The sequence below is a fragment of the Chamaea fasciata genome, unplaced genomic scaffold (assembly GCF_029207755.1).
Source record: "Chamaea fasciata isolate MVZ Bird 193981 ecotype frontalis unplaced genomic scaffold, bChaFas1.0.hap1 SCAF_10, whole genome shotgun sequence".
Lineage (NCBI taxonomy): Eukaryota > Metazoa > Chordata > Aves > Passeriformes > Sylviidae > Chamaea > Chamaea fasciata.
The window spans coordinates 21538766-21558625 of NW_027094095.1; the positions used below are offsets into that span (position 1 = coordinate 21538766).

The following is a 19860-nucleotide window of genomic DNA, read 5'->3' on the forward strand; positions in this document are numbered from 1 at the left end:
ACTATTCATACTTTGCAGTTCTCCATGGGTTTCATTTTACCTTTAAATAACAAACTCGGCATTATCTAACATGCTGCCTCTAAAAATTCAATCAGCAGCACTTTCTTCACAGCCTATATTTAATTCTTAGCACTTGAATAGTATTCTACATCTTCAAAGCAAGCACAGTAAAAATATTTAAGCTAATCCTTATGACGCTTCAAGATCTACATGAGGTAAATTATTTAAAACAAAGTGAAAGGATTTCTAATACAAAGAAAAAATAGTTCCAGAAAAGGGAAATAAATACAACATACGTTCATTATCCTGAACATGCATATGAAACTCCAGGACTGCTTGAGAGACAGCATGGCCCACACAAGTGAAGATATTCTGAAATGTGTTAGTAGTAGAAAGCCAGCACTGCATATGTAATGTCTCAAGAAAAAAAACACTCCTAATAACACCTCACCAACCCAGCTTCATTTGCAAACCAACTTTTATCAGCACATCCTACTCCTTCCACACTTAGCCAGCATAATGCTCAACTTGGTCTCCTGAGTGCAAACCCTGAGTGAAAAGTTGTCAGAGTAGAAAGCAGCTCCCTCCCCTGGATTATATATTATATGTTGTTTATATTGCTACATCAGTCATGGAGATCAACCTGCTCAGGAAGCTTTTGGCAGCAAATAAACCACCCCAGCCTTTCATGGGTAATCCTAGGGCAGCTGTGACTGTCACAATCAGAGCTTCTGCTCTGCAACGGTTTTGCAAAGTCGATGTATTTGTCTTGTCCTACCTGCTCACTTCATTAGTAACTGTGGGAGGTTTACAAATTCTGTAACTCCTGTGTACATTTAAGCATTTTAAGGACCAGATTTTCAAAGGTTTTTAAGCATATAACTTGCTTACTACAGCTAAAGTCAGACAACTAACTCTCTCCAGCTCTTTGCCTTAGTTATGTACAAACGATCATCTCCCAGCTCCAGTTAGAGTTAATCTGATTATTTGACACTAACAACTCATTTGTGTCACTTTCTCCAGTCAGGTTCTTTTTGCTTCCTTTCCCTGGCTCTCTCAGTATGTATTGGCTTCTTCTTTCCTTCATGTTAGATTATATAGTTCAAATTGATCCCCACTTGTAGCTTATTTCTGGGACTCCACTTGGTATCTAATTTCACATTCAATTTATTTTTAGAGTAGATGCTATAAAACCAAGGTGGACAATTGGGATCTAATTTAGGTAATCAAACTATGCTGATGTTGCCATCGGCTGACCACTTACTTGGAGTGACCATGAGAAACTCTTCCAGTTCATAAACTGTCCAAGTTTAGTAAAAACAATTTTGCTGCACCTGGCAAGGCCACCACCTCCTTCCCTTGCTCATATGACTGTCTGGAAAAATACTTCAACCACATAGGATGGAAATGTCCTCTATAAAGTTGTTTAGGACTGATTGTGCAGAACTCCTCAGTTCCTCCTGCAGAGAGAAAGGTTCAGGTGTTGCTCAGGGCTGGCACATCTGGAGCTGCTCTTGCAGTGATGGATGCTGTTCTTGACCACAAAGCCACACGTAGTAAACCACTGTAGAGTCAGTCACACAACCAAGTAGTCCCTAACTTCCCGTATCAACTTGATCGACTGAATAGCCAAAATGGAAATGGAAAAATCAACAGTATCTTTTTTTGCCCTTCCTGGCAGTTGTATCTGCCATATCAGAGAATCTCTCTCAAATTCTTTCATACAGTTTCCCAGATCTGTAGAGCTGGAAACTTGACTGCAAAAGGGAAAGATGTGGGAGGCAAAAGGCACAGATTTTTTTTTTTCCTGAGGAAGCTTAATTAATTGTATTTATAACACATTAATGATGTTAAAATTCTTTGGAAGTGCCAAGTTTTTTTCCCATTTACTACCACAAACAGTCATGGAGAGCAAGAAATAGCATTACCACTGTAATTGGGGACTGATTTTACGTTGTGACTTAAGTGTTCTGTAGCTTTTTCTTTCAACAGATAATCACAGAGCACATAATGCTGTAGTGGAAAGCTCTTCTAGTACAAATAAAGGATGTGTGGGGGGAACTAAGAAAAAATGCTCAATTCCTGCCCCCTCTAATATGTTTCTATGGTATTGGAGCCTCAGCCCGCCTTTTACCTATTCATGTCCATGCCGGTTTTATTCTGTTCTGAAAATATCTTTGTTCTATTAGAAGGCACTGCTCCCAGGTGAAATGGCTAAATACAAAGGATGAGTTGGCAATTAAATGTTGCTTTTCTTCCTCCAGCTTCTACACAGGGTTCGTCCTTACTTGCAGTCCCAGCTAGAAGACTACAGTGCCATCTCTCTCTCTGAGCAGTGTTTGCAACATCATTTTACCTGCCTTGGCCATGGCACAGAGTTCTTGTCAGGATGAATTATGTTGGTGTATGCTAAGCAGGCAACCATTGCAGCTACTGTGCATCCCAGCATCTCTTTTATGTAGCTACAAACACTTGCCCCACAGCCATTTTGCTGTGGCCATTCAGTTTCAGTAACACCATAGTGAAAGAATGTGAAATCCATTATTTAACATCCTCTGTGCTATTTGATTGAAATACTGCAGTTATGTAGCATATCAGAACAACTCTGTTCTGCAGAAACAATGGAGCTGGATTACAATGGAATATAGGTGAGACAAATAGGCTTACCTGGCATAGCTCATGAGCAGCCTTTGCTGATGAGAGCATTAGGCAGGCTGGTAATGCATTGCTGTGTTCCAGGAACAAGCACACATAGCTGCAGCCAGCACTCGTGACTACCACCAGTTACCAGCCTGAGCAGGGGCAAAAGTTCAGTGTCTTAAATAGTGAAGAAGAGATTTCTCAAAGCAAGCTGGAAGCTTTCCTGGGAATATTGCATATCTGGCTCGGGAAGTTCATCTCTAGAGATGGTGAGGTTAAATAAGTTGAAAACTGTGTGACCACAGAACTGCAGAAACAGTCTTGATGTGTTAGGTCTGTCCACTGCAGAAAGTATTTGATTTTTGTTCATATAGACCGTTACCCATATTTAAGCCAATATGATTTAGAAAGTGTCTTTGTCAGCCTTAGGTTGCAGGTCATATGAGATGGTGATCTGCCTAACAGGACATGTTAGGAAAATTATGTTAGGAAAACACAATTCCAGCTAGTCCTGTGAATTAAAATTCAATAAACCTGTACAGATACTAGTGAGCAGTGCGTGACATCATGCAGAGTTTAAAACACAAACCCAGTACATCTTTCCCTGTGTCTCTCACAAGATAAAGTTTTTCCCATACAATTAAAAACTCCAATAGGAAATGAACAGTGTTTCACTGACTTAAGAAAGTTCAAAGCTACTAAAGCAGCAGCTCAGCTCAAGTGAGCCAGTGCTTACAAAGAACACATGCTACCAGTTACACACTTGGAGACTAATTTACTGTAGTGCTGAGTGCTCACAATGCCAGCTGCAGCAGCACGTCAGAAGATCAGGCTCTTTGATTTAAAGAGGCATAGAAAGCCACCAGTGGGATGAAAGTGTGGAAGACAATGACTGTCAGTAAGAGTCAAACATTTTGGAAAAACAGGCTGAAGCCAACAAAATTATCTGATCTGTGTCCCACTCCTCAGAAAGGTATAAAACTCAGCACTCTAAGAACCTGGGGGTAAGAAATATCAATAGAGAGGGAAAAAAGTGGTAAGTGTTGCAGTAGCTGGGTTTTTAAGGTGAGTGCTGGACAGATGCTTGATGGGTGTACCTAAAGGAAGGCTATTATGTTCTCCAACTGGTAGAACCCATCTCTGCAAATAGTTGGTGTAGGAATTCTTGTATTCTTGCAGAAGCAGAAGCAGATACCCATGTACACAGCCCTGTGACTTGTCTGCCCAGCTGTTCAGCAGTTTCCAAATCTGCATAAATATAATAAATCATATTTTACTGCAAAATATATTCTCTCGAGTACCCATAAACATGGCAGTGTCCTCATTTAGTAAATGCTTCACCTACTGACAGCTACAGCTCTATCAAGATGATCCTAGTGATATTCATTATATAGTTATATACTAAAATTATGTCACACTCTACTCTTTCCCCGTGGTTTTTGGTAACCACAGAGGAGGAATTGAGTACATGTATATCAAACAGCAGCAACATGTTACAGGTTCTTTGAGTTTGTAAATTAGCCCGTTCCCACTTGTGTCAAACTGCAGGCTCTGGATTGGATCAATGATGTCCACAAACGTGAAAATGAAGCAAAGTCTTTCAGACTGTTTTGTCAGGCTGGAAAGATTCAGTGCTGACCTTCTTTTTAATGTTTCCTTTACCCTTCCTCATCCTCAAGACTATCTAATAGTAGATAATGCCTTCACCTGTGCCCTGCTGCTGTTTCTCAATTGTTACCAATTTTTTCTGCCTTGAGAAATGCAGAGAGAGCCTGAGTAAACTAGACCACACCAGTATATAGCAATTAAAAAAAAAAAAAAGCCTCATTCTGTTGGATGTAAAACATAAAACTAGGAGAGAACTACTTTGTAGCTCATCCAATATTTTTAAGATAAAAGTGTCTCCACCTCTCCTATCACTTAATAACAAAAGTTGAAATATACACATCTGGAAAGTAGGATGCTCCCAGAACCTGTGAGAATCACTGGACATCCGCGTGAAGCTTTTCTCTTCTATTTTTTTTCTTTTCTTTCGGTGTGATCCACACCATAAATCTTTCAAGCAGTAAACTCCCAAAGCCACCCTGATTGCCTGCATTCAGAAGGCAACTGCAATGTACTGCAGAGGGAGAAAAAGCACTAGTTAATACAGCCTCAAATGCCTTTAGATAAGTAGAGGCTTTCATCTGGCTAGAGAAATAGATGGAGGCAATGTATTTAACCTGGGAGAACAAGTCCAAGATAAACTTCCCTGTGGAAACTGGACACAGAGAAAAACAAGGGGATTCCAAAAGGTAAATAGGATATTCAGAAGAGGCTTAGAGGACAGCAAGTGAAAAGGAGGTGCCATTTTCTATTTCTTCAGGAAAGATAATCTTTCATGGCTCCCTAGTCACTGAATGCCAAATATTGTGATAAGTACATTGCTAGTATAGTAAAACTCCAATTAAATAGTTTATCTCGTCACACCAATGTCAAGTCAAGTCTCACACATTGCAGTAACACATTTTGAAAGAACAACATTTATGGCTCTTTGTAGAGAGGAGATGGATATAAATGTCTATAATTTCTTTGCTGTGTTATGCATTAATGCTTGTTATCAGTTCTTACCAGAGCTGAGCAATTTGTGAATATGTTATTTTAAGCCACCCCTGTTGCAGCCTGTGGATGCCTTGAGTTTTGCCTATATTTATGCAATTAAGCAGCATTTAGGTTTCCACTGCCAGGGGTGATTTCTGTGGTAATGTGTTGTGAGCTTCTCTCCAGGACAGGCTTTCAATAAAACAGATCCAACCAAAGCTTTAGTGTAAACACACTGTTGAACCTTGAGGATGAAATGCACAGGATTTGAGTACTAAAAATAAAGGCAAGTTTGGTATCTGTCTTCGTGTTTTTTCTTGGCTGGATGAGCAAGCTTTGCTGAACAGGAAATGATCTTGCTATGAATTTAATCAGCCTTGCATTTAGTGTGCCCTAAGTTTCACATCTTTCCATATTTTCCCTGGCTATAACTGTTTTCCAACAGCTGTTAGTGAAAACTGCAAGAAAAAAACCCCTATATTCTGACAGTCTCTTAAATATATATGCACAAATCTGTATATACCTTCTCATTTGCTTTAACACAAATTTGGATAGGACAATAGGTCCTACATGTTCTCAATGTTCCTTGTAAGAAATTGAAGGAAGAGGAATAATTAGAAAATAAACATAAGATGCTTAGAATTAACAGGTTTCTCTAGGATAAAGGAGAACATAATGGTGCCATTAAAGTTTGCATGTGGTTCATGTTTACGGTGGATCATAAAGCTGCATGCAAACCCTTGTGCAAAGCTCCCACTGAGGCCTGCAGGGGACGTTTAATGTCATTTAGCCATAAATCACACTTTGCAGAAGACCTAATCAGCAAATTGATAAAATACACTGATACTACACTTGCTTAGCTTGAAATATCCAAAGTAAATGTCTACATACTGGTTTATGTCTGACCGGAATGAAGATAACACAGTTTACTCTGTGCATCCAGGCTCCCAGCTGCAGTCCCTACAAGCCTGATGCACCTTGCCCAGTAGCTCAGACTGTAGCTGAAACTGAAGACTAGCCAAACTCAAGAAGATGTGTGTCTTTCTAAACACCAGTCACATTAAGCAACTTAAGGAAAGGGTTTTGACTGAAAAAGAAATGTGAGAAATTTATGCTCTTTCTCAGCTGGCGTACAGGAAAAATACCAGATAAGATGGATCAGGTAAAAAGTTCTACCAATTACAGTTAAAACAAACTGGACACAAAATATTTGCAAAAAAATTTTGTTTCTTTTTAGGGGCAGTAATTAGACCTGTTGTAGCCATGTCAATGTGTATGTGTTTTGAGGATACTATACTCTCATCTTTCAGGGAAGAAGGTCAGGGCTTGCAAAAGAAAAAAATCAACAAGGAGTCTACCCCACATCCCTGAACAAGTGTAGCTGCTTTCTGAGTGACTTAGATTGGCATATTTGTAGAAGGGTAGTCCTTCATTCTCTGAACAACCAGATTATAAAACAGTAGACATTGCTGAGGGCAGGAAATCAAACTCGATGTTCTGATGGAATATGGCAATTCCTAGAGCACTACCAGTGGTTCATTTCCATACAGAGTCCTCCAAACAGCCAGATAAGAATTTCACCCTCCCTTGGATATCTCTGTCAACAGAATTTGAATTGCATGCAGTATTTATTACATCCTTCAGGCATTCCACGACTTGTCTTACACTGGCATGTGCACGTGTCCAGGTGCATGTCATATTCCCTGACGGGTTATGGAGGAACCCCCTTGGCACAAGAACTCCAAAGGGCAGTCATGGGACTAAGTATCAAAATATTCAGTTGGGAATATAGTGAGACCAGAAAATATTATGAATTAGCTCTGTGAAAATACCTGTTCAAGGCAAAAATTAAGACACAGCAGGCATTCCACATTAAGAAACAGTCTGGCACACCGATAGCTAATTGATTGTTATCGTTTAGTGTATTTGCAGAATGGAGCATAAGGAAACAATTAAGCCTGCATACTGCCGATAAGCTGTAAAGTGATTTTTGAAAATCTTGTTTGATAGAAAATAAGAGCAGTCTCCAGCCTGCTAAGTAGGCAATGCAGGTTTCTTCTGATGTTATATCACTTACTTAGCATTTAAGATCAGAATGCACACTCTTCCCCTGCTTTTATTGTCAATTATCTTCTCTTTAATAAAACTGCATGTTTTAGAGGCAGAAAACAATCCCACACTTCTAAAAAAGTGAACTGAACCAGAGCTGTTTACTTTGGAGTGTTTAGTAACATCAGACCAACTTCACTTCCCTTCAAACAAAGAGCTGGGTTTTAGTCTATTTCCCGAGCAGCATTTTCTATTCAAATATGTGTTAAGTAGCATTTCCCCCCTCAATTATTGGAAAGTATGCAAAACAAATACTAGAAAAAATGTGGTTTTCATTTCACTCTAGAAAACATACACATTTAGGGGTTTAGCGTAAGTAAATTCCTTTTGAAATAAGGAACCCCCAGCTAAACTCTAGATGAAGGGAAATAAAAAGAGATATAAAGCAGTTTTCTCCTTTGTCATCATACTAAGCAGAGAATTCACCTGTGATTTCTAGCAAATATTTTCAATGAGAGCAAGATGAGTTCTTTATGAACAGAGAGGTAAAGACAAAATATGCTTCACTAACTGAGCTCTGGAAATAAAATATCTTCCCTTTGGTAATTTTACCAGGGTGTTGTGTCTTTTTCCATTTGTTTGGGATGAAATCTATTTGTTTATAACCAGCCAGTGGACATTTCATCATATCATGTGTTTTATATACTTACATGTAGCACATATTTTTTGTCATCTTTAAAATGTCCTAGAAATGCCTTCTCCACCCACCTCCCCCTCTTCAAGGAATCCCTCGTAGCAAAACATAGTTCATATGAGTCAAAAAAGATATCCTGAAACACGCTGCTAAGTTTTCTTCTGTTCCAAAAACTTGTCTACCCGTGCAGTGCATCTGCCCCTAGCCACAACTTCTTTTCAGAGTACCTCACCATCTCCCCATTGGCCTGGGATGCATCTGACAAGGGTTTGTAGTCATTTGTGTGACACCAGCACTAACTTCCCCCTAATGCTTCCTAATGGCCTCTGAACACACTGTCCCTCTGGTGCCCCAAGGTGAACCGACAAGCTGTTCTGCAGCAGAGAGCACAGCCAGCAGCTCCTTTTGGATTTGAGCTGATGTCCCTTCTGTGCACAGCATTGCAAACACTACTGAATGGCTTTTGCCTGGGTGCTGCTCCTATCCCCTCTTCCTCAACATCATCACCTCCATTTTTATACTTCTGGCCACTCCACAGTGACACCAAAGGTGCTGAGGGATGATCTTGTGCCTCTCCCTGCTCTTTGAGACGCTTTCGGACCACACTGGATCTCTTAACTATCCCAAAGACCCATAGGCATTATTGAATCTGGAAAAATACTTGGTAACTATTCTAAATTTACTTCACCTGCATGCCTTGAGGTAGACATATTCCTAATGATTCTATTTCTCTGGCTCTAAACAGAATTCTTTAGATGCTGTGTGCCCTCTTCATCTTCACTGTTTGACATAGCTTTCACCTCACCTTGATTGCCCTCTCCCAGCACCTGTCAGAGCTTGGTACAGTGCTGAATGTGGTTTTTTGGGGGGTTGGGCTTTTTCTGTTTGGTTGGGGGGTTTTCCCTGCTTTGTTTTGGGGTTTTTTTTTGGTTTGTTTTTTGTTTGGTTGGTTGGGTTTTGAGGTTGGTTTTGGTTTGGGGTTTTTTTGGTGATTTTTTGGGGTTTCTTGTTGTTGTTGTTTGGGGTTTTTTTCCTAAGAACATCTCATGAAATCCATAGCAAGGGTTGTTAAGGGGTTTATAGCTCTTTCTCATATTAGTGTCCTGATCCCAAAACTGAGCACTGCAGGATGATCCTATACCTTACAGTTATTGAATGAATGTTACACTTAGGACTTTTTTTGCCTGAAGTTTCTGAGGTATTATTTTATGGAGGCCTTGACACTTTCAGGACAAATGTCAAAACCTGATTATAATTTCTTCTGACAATGTTTCTGTTGAAATATATAGGGCATCACAAACAATATTTTTGACCTTGTACTTTTTGAGATCCAAGAGTGCACAAGACTTCACAGGAATCTGTCAAAAATATTACTGGATCTTGAACATGAACTTAAAAATGTTTCTACAGAGCCCTTTTTATCCTTTATTTTTAAAACAAAAAGAAGACATTTCTCCCAAAGTTTAACTGACAGCAATAATTATAGCTAATGAAGACAAAGGGACAACGTTTATGAAAGTTTGTCATTTTGACATGACTGAATCATCTGATGTGTTCTATTTTCTGTGGGGATTTTTTGTTAAAATAGATACAGCTTGCTACCATCACAAGTGAAAGGGTTAAGGTTATAGCAAGGTCTCACTCATCTGGAGAGGAAGCAGGTAAAACCCAAACAATTTCAAAGCTTCCTTCTTTGTTATTAAGTTAGGTCTGGTAACGTCTCTCTGCATTATGCACTGACATTGTGACAATTAATTACTAGCTTATATACTCTCATACATTCTTTGCCACATCTGACAGCCCCCTGTATCAGAATCATAACAAATTTAAAAGAAAAAAATCAAATAGTGCAATATTCAATGATTATAAGTGAAAAACTACTCTTAGACTTATTATCAACTTATTTTGCCTCTATAACCATTTCATAAATTATATACTAGTCAGGCGCTTAGCTAAAATATTCCATACAAAATCTTATGATTTGTAATAGAAACAAGCATAAAATAATCATATAGGAAACAGCAAAAAAGAAATTTTACACATCTAAATGCAATCTCCAGCAATTCAGGTCTTTTCTCGTGCTTATAATAGAACTGCTTAGATTTAACAGCAGAAGACAATTACATGTCACGGAGTAGCCTAATATAAAATGAGAAATCTGTAATATCTACAAGAAAAATGACATTATTAGCATTCATAGCACAACCAATAATGCACTGTATTTCCATTACTTAAGAGTAGCATTTTTTAATCTATTCAGAGCAGTTCTGGATATGAAGGTCTAATTCCTGGACACAATCTTATTACAGCATGCAAGATCAACAGGACTATTGCTGCCTTTCCTCTGCTCACAGGACTTGTGGGCACAGGCTGTGAGGACGTATTCCTGTTTAATTATAATGAAAATGTCTCATAAAGAAAAAGAAGGGTGTTAAATCACCATACAAAGATTTAAACTGGAAGCTGGTAAGGTTTTAATAACACTCTGTGAATTATGCTTCCAATAACACATAAATGTATTATGGAGCTTTAGCTGCTATAAGGCAGTTTCTTATGGTTTAATGTATTTGAAATGAGAATGGCTGTACTTTGTGGTAACAGAAACACCACTTATGAATCAAACTCTTAGTTTAATTCACCTAATGATAGCTGCAGTTAAGGCAGATGTTTAAATGCTTAAACGCTTTCTCTTCAGTTTGTGAAGAGAGACAATATCCGTTCCCCATATTTATGGGAGTGCAGTCATGGAAGCCTCTTTTTGCTCGGGGATAAGAGCCTGCCCTGTCCTGGAGCGGCTCCTGCCTGTCCAGCCCCGCGCTGCTGCCGGCAAGGCGCTCGCTCGGTCCTCGGTGTTCCGGCGTCCGAGCCCGGCGCTGCTGGGAGCCGCTGTGAGGAGGGGTCGCGGCTGCCCCGTGCCCCACCCGGCCCCTTCCAGACCGAGGGGGAAAGTGCGGGCTGCGAGGGGCAAAGGAGCCCCGGGAGTACTCGGGTCGGAGGCGCACGGGGAGGAGATGCTCCAGCTGCCTGTGCAGCCCCCGGAGAGAGCGCGGCGGAGCAGACTTCTCCCTGAAGGAGCAGAGCCTGTGGAGAAGATCCACGCAGGGCAGAGCAGAAGAGACACAAGCTCTCGGCTGCGCAAGCTGGGGACGGCACCGGTGATCGCTCTGCCATGAGCCGTGGGAATCGTCCCTGCACAAACCCAGCCCGCTGAGCCCACCGCAGCTGGCCTGGGGCAGCCTCCTGTGAAAAGCTGCTCGGTCTTCAGAGTCTTCTTCATTTGACCGACTGATGAAGACAGGAGGAGTATCTCTGTTCTTCCAGTACAATCACCACAGTAAAAAGTTGGGATTTTTTTTTTCCAATCCCATGGTGACGCACTGAGTTCTAGCTCTAGACAGTACCTCTGTAAGAAAAATTATGTTATGGAGAATGTGGAAGAAGGGATATGTATTGTATTACAAGATTTTTTAGCTCATGAATAGGGAAACATTATTTCATTTTAAAAAGGCCTCATCATAATCCTGACCAAAAGGGAGTCATGACAGAGCCTGACTGTTCAGATTTGTCCTGACTACTTATTTAGGATTTAAATAGCAGCCTTCACACTCAGCACCCATACCTCTATCTGCTTTACCTGGAAGTGAAAACATCCAAAATTTACACAGATGGACACCTTTTGGCCTCAGAACAGCTGCCAGCCCTTCAAAAGCCACAGCAATTCTGCTTCCACAGTTCCATCACTGAGAATGCATCCACAATATTTCACAGAGATTTAGTACTAAATGAAATATTGATCAACCTTTTCAATTTTAAGTTCTGTTTGGCATTTTATCTTAAATTGCCACCAACCCAACCCCCCTCCCCAATACAACTGGAAAGATTTCATTCCCTAAGTCCATGAAAGCTATAGTTGAGTTACTTCACAAGATCACAAAAGTTTATTTGCATTTCACAAGATCACAAAAGTTTGATCTTTTGCATTGTACATAATCACCATTCTTACACTCTAAATTATCTTGCAATTACAGAGGTACAGGAACTTTTTAAGAGGTATTAAAAGATTTGAACCAGCATTATCTCGTTGCTCTTATATGTTCAGTCAATAAATTAATTTATTGTCAATGACTGGACTTGCCTGGCATATTTCTTCATCGCTTTCTACCCCAACAGTAAAATTCCCTTTAACATTCCGGGCATTTCAGATCTCACACTTTAACGTCCAATGCAACACAAAGCCCTCATTATACTGTAGCATCCCATCTTTAAAATCCCACAAGAGTGCTAACTGAAACTAGCCCCCTGGCCAAGCACAGGGTTTGGGACTTGCCTTCCCTAGGCTCCACCTCGGTACTTCCATCCACTCCCCACAAAACTTGTTTGAAGAAACAATGTGCTGATACATTAAGAGCCTCCCTGAATAATAGTCACACTTCTGTCTTATACTATTGTTCCCTCCAAGACTCTACCTTCTCAAGGCCAGAAAAAAAAAAAAAAAAAAAAAAAGCAACAAAAAACCAAAAACAAAACAAAGAAACCCAAAACAAAACAAAAAAATCCCACTAAAAATACACTTAAAATACATTTTGAAATCATATCAAAGTCTGTTTTCTGTTACGTTAACCACTGGCTGATCAACATCCTTTCCTGGCTTTAAGGAGAGCAGCTGCCAAGAAATGGCCTTCAACTTGCTTACAGTGCAAAGGCTTTTTTAGAGAATTCCCCTGCAAGAGACAAGTTCCAGTTGGATATTATTTCATGTTATTCCCATATGTAAAACATTTTAAAATATACAAGTTACTTTAGCTTTAAGCAAAGTGCTAAAATACAAAGACTAAAGCTTCTCCTTTATTAAGAAGACAGTGCATTAGTTCTGCTTGTCTCTGCTTTTGCTGAAACAAGTGAAGTTACATCTTACTTCACATGTCCTTAGCCACTACTCTATTGCACATTCAAGTTCCACCTTATTAGTCAGACATATTTTTTTTCTGGGAGAAACTCCCATCTGAATGGGAGCCTTAAACAAGAGGTGGTCCCTCCAGCACCCATCTCCTCTCACGCCCCTCTTGCTCATGGGGTAATGAATTTTCACTGTTCTTACAGTTCCACAATTTTGGGTATAAGATGCAGGACTTCCTCCTATTTTTAAAAAGTGACAGCTCATTTCGAAAGGTTAAAATAAAATCACCTTATTGTGTGCAACAGACTAATAAAAATGCTATGTATCAGCATAACAGGCAACATGCAGTTCTGACAGTTCTGCTTGTGGAAGAAGTTATGCAAAGCCTCCTGGTGGTCAAGCAGCAAGAACAGCTCTTCTCTTGCAGGCAAATCAAGTATTCCAGATTTTTAGCACTGCTTTCCCTTGTGTCAGCAGCTCCTGTGAACAATCCATCCAAGGAAAGAGGACACACTTTCCATCTCTCAACAGTGGTATTCCTGAAGAAAGGCACACAGGTTTCAGTCTACATGTGCAGAGAATTAAATACAATTAGCAAGCAGGAGAGAACAGTAGGAAAGTCACTCAAACAGGATAAAACCGTAGAAACGTCCCTCAGACACGTCCTTGTTGAGTCATTTTGTTTGCTAGAGTTGTATTTGTGACACAGGAGTACTCCAGGCTGGGGGCTCAGAAGGGGTCTGCAGAAGCCTTCCACGTTGCAGAGATGGGAGATGGAGATAGTTCTACATATCCAGAGTCAGCTGAATGAAGGAAATAAATCTCCTTTGACTTTGCCTATCATCAAATATACACAACAAGATCACTGCATCTCAGCAGTCTGTGTTGACACCTCACAGAAACCAGAAGAGCATTCTCAGTTGCATTTCCAGTTCTCCTTCTCATCAGCCTCTGAATGGGTGTGTAGCGAATCCTTTGAGAAGAAAAAAAAAAAACAACAACCAAATTTATTTTGTACCCACTTCTCCTTCCTTCCTTACTGCAAGAGGAGGATCAAAGAATCCCAACCCATCCTTTCACCAGGTAGTGTTACACAACCCCAACACTACCCTGGATATTTTGTCACCAAGAGCTGCCCTGCTACATGCCCTCTCTGCAGTTTAATCTCTCCTGCCACTACAAGTGTCGATCTTGCTTAGGAAGAAGAAGAAACATCTTGGTGCCCACATCTCTCATCCTGGTTGCACAAGGCAGGCTTTGCTGGTGTGAGATTTTTCTTTACCTGGGTTAGGAGCTGATGACGTCTCAGCTGTCTGTAGAACTGCAGCACAGCAGGATCAGCTCTCACTACTTTTGGGTCAAAATCCAGAACTCTGAGACCTGCAAGGCTTCGGGCTCGGGAGAGGGCTACATAAGCCTGCCCACTTTCAAAGACACGAGACAGGGAGATTTCCACGCAGTCTAAAGACATGCCCTATAAACGGCACAGAGAGCTTTGTTACAGAGCAAACAAACCAGAACATTGTGATGTATCAACACTAAACTAGTCCTGTGAGTCTGTCCAAGGGTAGCATCTTTGGTAAAAGGTTTTGATTTTAAAAAAGGGAAGCAGTAGAAAGCAAAGGCATTTTTCTACTGTCAGGAAATTTCTAGTAGATAGTAGGATCCACTAACTAACTCCAGTGAGGCTCTTGTTGCATGAAACTCCGTAAATCCCATCTAATCAACACAGCAGGGAAAGAAATCCTGCTGGTTTCACTCTTAGTTAACTGGAACAGGCACCATTCTCAAGCAGTCCTCAGGCAGACCTGAGAGAGAATTCGGGTAAAGCCTGGCCAGCCCTGTCTCATGGGTTGTCCCAGGTGCAGCAGAATTTACGGCATAGCCTAGTTTAAACTGTGGCATGGGAACAAACCCACACATCACTGGTCTCCTGTTTCACCAGCAAGGCAGGCGCACCCAGGAAATAAGGTTTATAATGGTGTAAAAGTCTATAGACAGTTGTACAAGAACACCCACCTGACTCTTGTGAATGGAAATGGCCCATGCCAATTTTAAAGGTAATTGCTGACGACTCAGATGAACTCCGGATGGTCCTTTGATGACCCATTTCTCCATTTTTATGACCTGTGTGACCCCACAGAGAAACCTGACCTTAGGCAGCCCTGTAGGAGTGGGAGCAGGAAAGAAACAGACACACTCAACACTGACACTCAACAGCTTAAGAACACCTTTTTTCTGCCTAAACCAAACCTAAATCCACAGACCGTTAATAGCATGTCCTGAAATGATGTTTGACGCCTACTTAAGCAGGAGAATTAAGAGCAGGTATTTTACCACTTGAGATGCAGAGAAAAATACATTTTGCAGGTAGCAGAACATTATTCTTTGAGAAAAACAAACAAAAATCCATCAGAACTTGCTTCAACAGAACAAACAGGTAATTCAAATGAGCATACACATTTACACACAGAATACAGAACACAAGAGGCCTACAGATAGCTATAGCTGATGCAGTACATGACATCTCAACTCGTGAGAGCCCCAAGCTTGCAGAGATTGCTCTGCTTTCCCTCAAATTATTACCAAGCCGTAACCAAAATTAAGAAGTCATCAGCCACCAATGACAAACTGTTTTGTTATTTTCCCACTTTTTTCAACAAAAGATCAAAAGACTGACTTACCCTTCTGTTCACTTTCAAACCCTACAACAACACCTCGTGCCCCATTCACCAGCCCTTGAGACACATCCAGGTTCTTTGCTAACATGACCTACAGAGGAAAAGAAAAATCTTTAATGCACTGCTTCTACAGCCTGTTCAGCTACCTGCAGCCAAACTTCTCACCAGGAAGCATGAGCACATCAGGCTGATTTGGCCAAATCATTCTATCCTGCCTATTGCAGCACCATCTTCAATTTGATTGGAATTATTTCACAGCCTTTCCTTCCTAGGATTCCTAACTACACCATTTTACAGCACTGAACACTTTACTTGAACTATTTCTGTCCACAGCTGTGAGCTCAGATCCAGGGAGCAGTTTTCCCTTCGCCAGGCATCACCAGCATATGCATATACAGATTTTGGGAACAACTAAGGAACAAACTTCCAAAGCAAATAGTGCTACTACTAAGTACAATCCTACATCCTTTCCACTCTGACAGCCCTAGCTCAGGTGCCCAGTCCAGCAAACATGGCAAGCTGTGCCATACATTTACAGGTGGGGAAGGCTGCTGTACCTGGAGCTGAGACTGCAGGCAAGGACTGCTTGTGCTCTCTGCTACTGGAAAGCTTCTAAATTTGATTGGTCTGTCAAAGTCACAGCAAACACCACTGTCCCCAGGACATGAACCTGAACTCATCCTCTGTCTGGATAAGATTCTAAGCAGAAAAGATCCAAAGATTAGGATAGAGTCTTCTCTTGGCCTGGCATAGACATTCTAGACTGAATTTGCATTCTATATATTAATCTATTCTATACATTTCTCTGATATTCCTCCATTTTTCTTTTGCCATTTGATCTGGTCTATCACACATGTATTTACACACACTTACCTGAGCTCCAGGCTTTAGCTCAACTCTACCACCCACAGGACACTGAGCATCAATTAACTTCACTAGCATTGGGTCACTGTCCAAAGCCTCAAACACATGCACTTTTCCTGTTCAGGAAAGAAGGACAGAACTTAACAACTGTTGAACATATTCTACACAGCATTTCGGGAGGTTCAGCAATTATTTCTAACAGGAATTCCTCTTTTAACATACATTCTGCTCTGCTGCTAGGACACCCTCACACAAATTTTGTCACATCTAACAGCAGAGAGCTCACTGTTGCCTCTCTTGCCTAAATAACTTCTGGAGCATGAAAAAGCACAGGAATGAAAAGTCAGCAGTAAATAAGAACTGAGCAGACAGCATTTTGAGCAGTTTGGCTCCCTACCAACACCAGATCTCCAAAGCAGACTAAGGAAGAATCCAAGGGCCAGCCAGGGAGGCAAAAAATTAAATAGTCTTTAATTCAATTCATAGCTGGATAGAGCATGGCCTTTCTAAGATGCTATAGAAAGAAAAAGCAGGGGTGTGGAGGCAATAAATTACCCACCCTACTTCACAGCAGGCAATGAGCTTGCTGTCTCTTACAAACCAAAGAATGACATTGTGGATTTTTAAACAAAAAACTGTGATTTTTTTTTCCCCAGAAACCTCAATTCCAACACATAGAGCTTGGACTGGCACTGCTGTGCATGACAGAACACTAGTTCCACCCCAGTACCCCCATTGCATCCACACAGAGCTCAGCCCCAAAGCCAGCAGTTTCCTCCACCAAGTTCACCTGGTAGCTGCTGCAAGCGTCTCTCATTGGTTATTTCTACATCATCTTTATGGGTGCAGAGCCTGGTAGCCAGGATCCCATCACGCTCAGACCTGTGAGCAGCTGTCTGCATTAGCTGTCTGGTAACCTCTTCTGTGCACCTGGTAGCCAGGAAAAGGGAATTCTTCTTTAAAGTGATCAGGAACTGGTTAAGCAGCAGTAACCTCCACACAGCTAGATCAGTCTGTGCAAGCTACAGCTTCCAGAGAGGACAGAGAAAGATACCTGCATAAAATCAGAGAGCAGAGCCAGTATGTGCCCCAGCCCTCCCCTGGCCACTGCCAGCTAGGGTCCTTTGAATGAATTCACAGAAATTGCAGAGGGACCCTAAGAATTGTCCTTCCTTACCAGAGCAGCATATGTGAAACCTGTCTAGGTTAACTAAGGCATTTATAGCTTTTGCCCACAGCTACACATTTCTGACAGAGCACAGAAAAGTGACAAACTGCTCTTTCCTCTTCTCCATCAGTGGGGATCAGGGATTACAAAGAGAGAGGAGTTTCTCCTCACCTGCCTACACGAATTGCACTGAGGAGTGAGACAAAGGCCTTGTCAGTCTGTCTCCGTACTTCAGTCAGCTCCATATTTATGTGGATGCATTTCTTCCAGCTTTTTGCCTGAAAAATCATTCTCTTGTTAAAGAAGAGGCAGTCTTAAAGTATGAGAATGAGTTTCGGGACAGTTTTGTACCTGGAAGCAGAACTTGGTTTCTTCATTAGCCTTGCAGACTGGAGGTAGCTGTAAGAAATCCCCACAGATAATTAACTGAATTCCTCCAAAAGGCTCATCCCGTTTTCTGACTGCCCTGAAAGGGATGGAAGAGAAATTTTCAATGTCTCCAGAAGGTGGACATAGCCATGTCTCAGATGTTACTTCTTAATCTGTCAGTATATTCAAACCTAGACAATCTGCAGTGAAAGATGTTTATCCCCAGCTGCCTCAGAAGAGGTCAAATAATTAAGCAATGCTAGTGCAAGACATTAAATTTGCTTTGCTTACCTACCCCAGAGGTCATTACCAGTCTCAGTTCTTTAGTAGCTGTTATACTACAGCTACTTCTCTCTGCCAAGAGAGACCTTTTGGGCACAGCTGTATATTCTGGACTCAGTTCTACAGACAGCCCTTAGCTCAGGAGACAGAGAGTACAACCCTAAGAGCCACAGCTGTGAGTGAGGAGTGGACATGACTAAAACCTATCTCATAGTAAGGATCAACCCAGATGCTATGATTTCATGCTTCCTTACAGTCCTGTAAAAGCAGCTGCCTTGTATCCATTCACAAAACTAGAGAAAGGAAGCAAACTGAAGTTTAGGGAAATTTAGCAGAAGTTTAGGGAAATTAAGTTCTGCTGGTTTGACCTAACAATTTCTCACCTTGCCACTGCCTCCAGCTTGTCAAAGAACTTGCCATCCACCATTGAGATCTCATCAATAATTAAGTGCTGGCAGGCCAGCCAATGCTGGCGCACCCCTGGCCTCTCTGCCAGCTGAATGCACTGTTCCAGCGGTGCCTGCCCAGAGCCGATCCCTGTCACAGGACAAAAAACGTAATGCTTTAGGATACTGCTGATTCTTTGAGAAGGGAGTAAGAGCTCCCAGCTCCTCGCCGTCGGGCAGGCCAGCACCTGCAAAGGCGTGGAGAGTAGTGCCACCGATGTGACAAGCCGCCACTCCCGTGCTGGCTGTAGCGTAGGTGATGTTCGGAGGGAGGGAGCCCACGATCCTCTTCAACAGGAACGACTTCCCAGTCCCTTCGAAGGAGAAGCAACAAGTCAACGGCCAGGACTTTCCCCCGGGGAGTCGATGAGAGTCGCCGGGGCCCCTCACCTGCAGAGCCGGTGAAGAAGATGCTCTTCCCGCTCCGCACGGCGCCCAGCACCGCCTCCTGCTCCGCCGAGAGCCTCGCCGGGGGCCGCCTCTCCCGGGGCACCTGCGGGACGGGCGGGGGTGAGGGCAGGGCCGCTACCCGGGGCCGCCCCCTCGCCCCGGGACTCACCTCCGCCGGGCGCTCGCCCCGCTCTTGGCCGGCGCGGCGGCGGCCGGGGCCGCACAGCAGGTCCCGCTCCTGCACCGGGCTGATGAGGGAGAAGGACGGCGGCGGCCGGTCCAGCAGGCGGGGGCGGCGCGGCCCCTCCCGCGACCCGGCGGCCACCTTGAGCCGCAGGAGCCGGAGGAAGCGGAGCAGCGCGTCCGGGGGGCAGTCGGACAGCAGCACCTGGGCGCCGTCCGGCGCCACCCGCACCGCCGCCCTCCCCTCGCCCGCGAACCGCGTGAAGAGCCGGACGGCGTCACCGGCCAGCACGAAACTCATCACCGCCGCCGCCGCGCCGCTGCCGCCGGCCACCCGCAGCACGGGCTGCCGCAGCTCGTTGCGGCCCAGCAGCACGGTGGCGTCCCGCATCACGCGGCGGCGCGGGCCGAGCCCCCCCGGCAGCGGCTGCTCCACGGCCGCCGTGCAGCGCAGCTCCGCCGCCTCCATCGCCCCGCCGGCCGTTCAAACGCGCCGCGTGCGCCGCCGCCAATCAGCGTCGGGGGCTTTAACTCGGCGGCCAATAGGAGGCGGGAGGGGAGGGGCGCGAGGCGGAGCGGCGGGCGGCCAATCACGGCCTCGCCGGCGGCAGGCGGGC

General features: G+C 43.0%; 1 protein-coding gene across 1 annotated transcript; it reads right to left on the minus strand.

The window, feature by feature from the left end:
• Positions 1 to 11495: 11495 nt before the first annotated feature.
• Positions 11496 to 19712, minus strand: PIF1 (PIF1 5'-to-3' DNA helicase). The gene is made up of 12 exons (XM_066192623.1): positions 19230 to 19712; positions 19061 to 19163; positions 18859 to 18984; positions 18608 to 18761; positions 17925 to 18039; positions 17745 to 17851; positions 17196 to 17335; positions 16415 to 16521; positions 15545 to 15632; positions 14880 to 15025; positions 14143 to 14334; positions 11496 to 13833 (listed from the first exon to the last, which is right to left on the minus strand). Exons 1-12 carry the CDS (start codon positions 19710 to 19712, stop codon positions 13777 to 13779), a joined length of 1818 nt encoding a protein of 605 aa, XP_066048720.1. The 3' UTR covers positions 11496 to 13776.
• Positions 19713 to 19860: the final 148 nt, after the last annotated feature.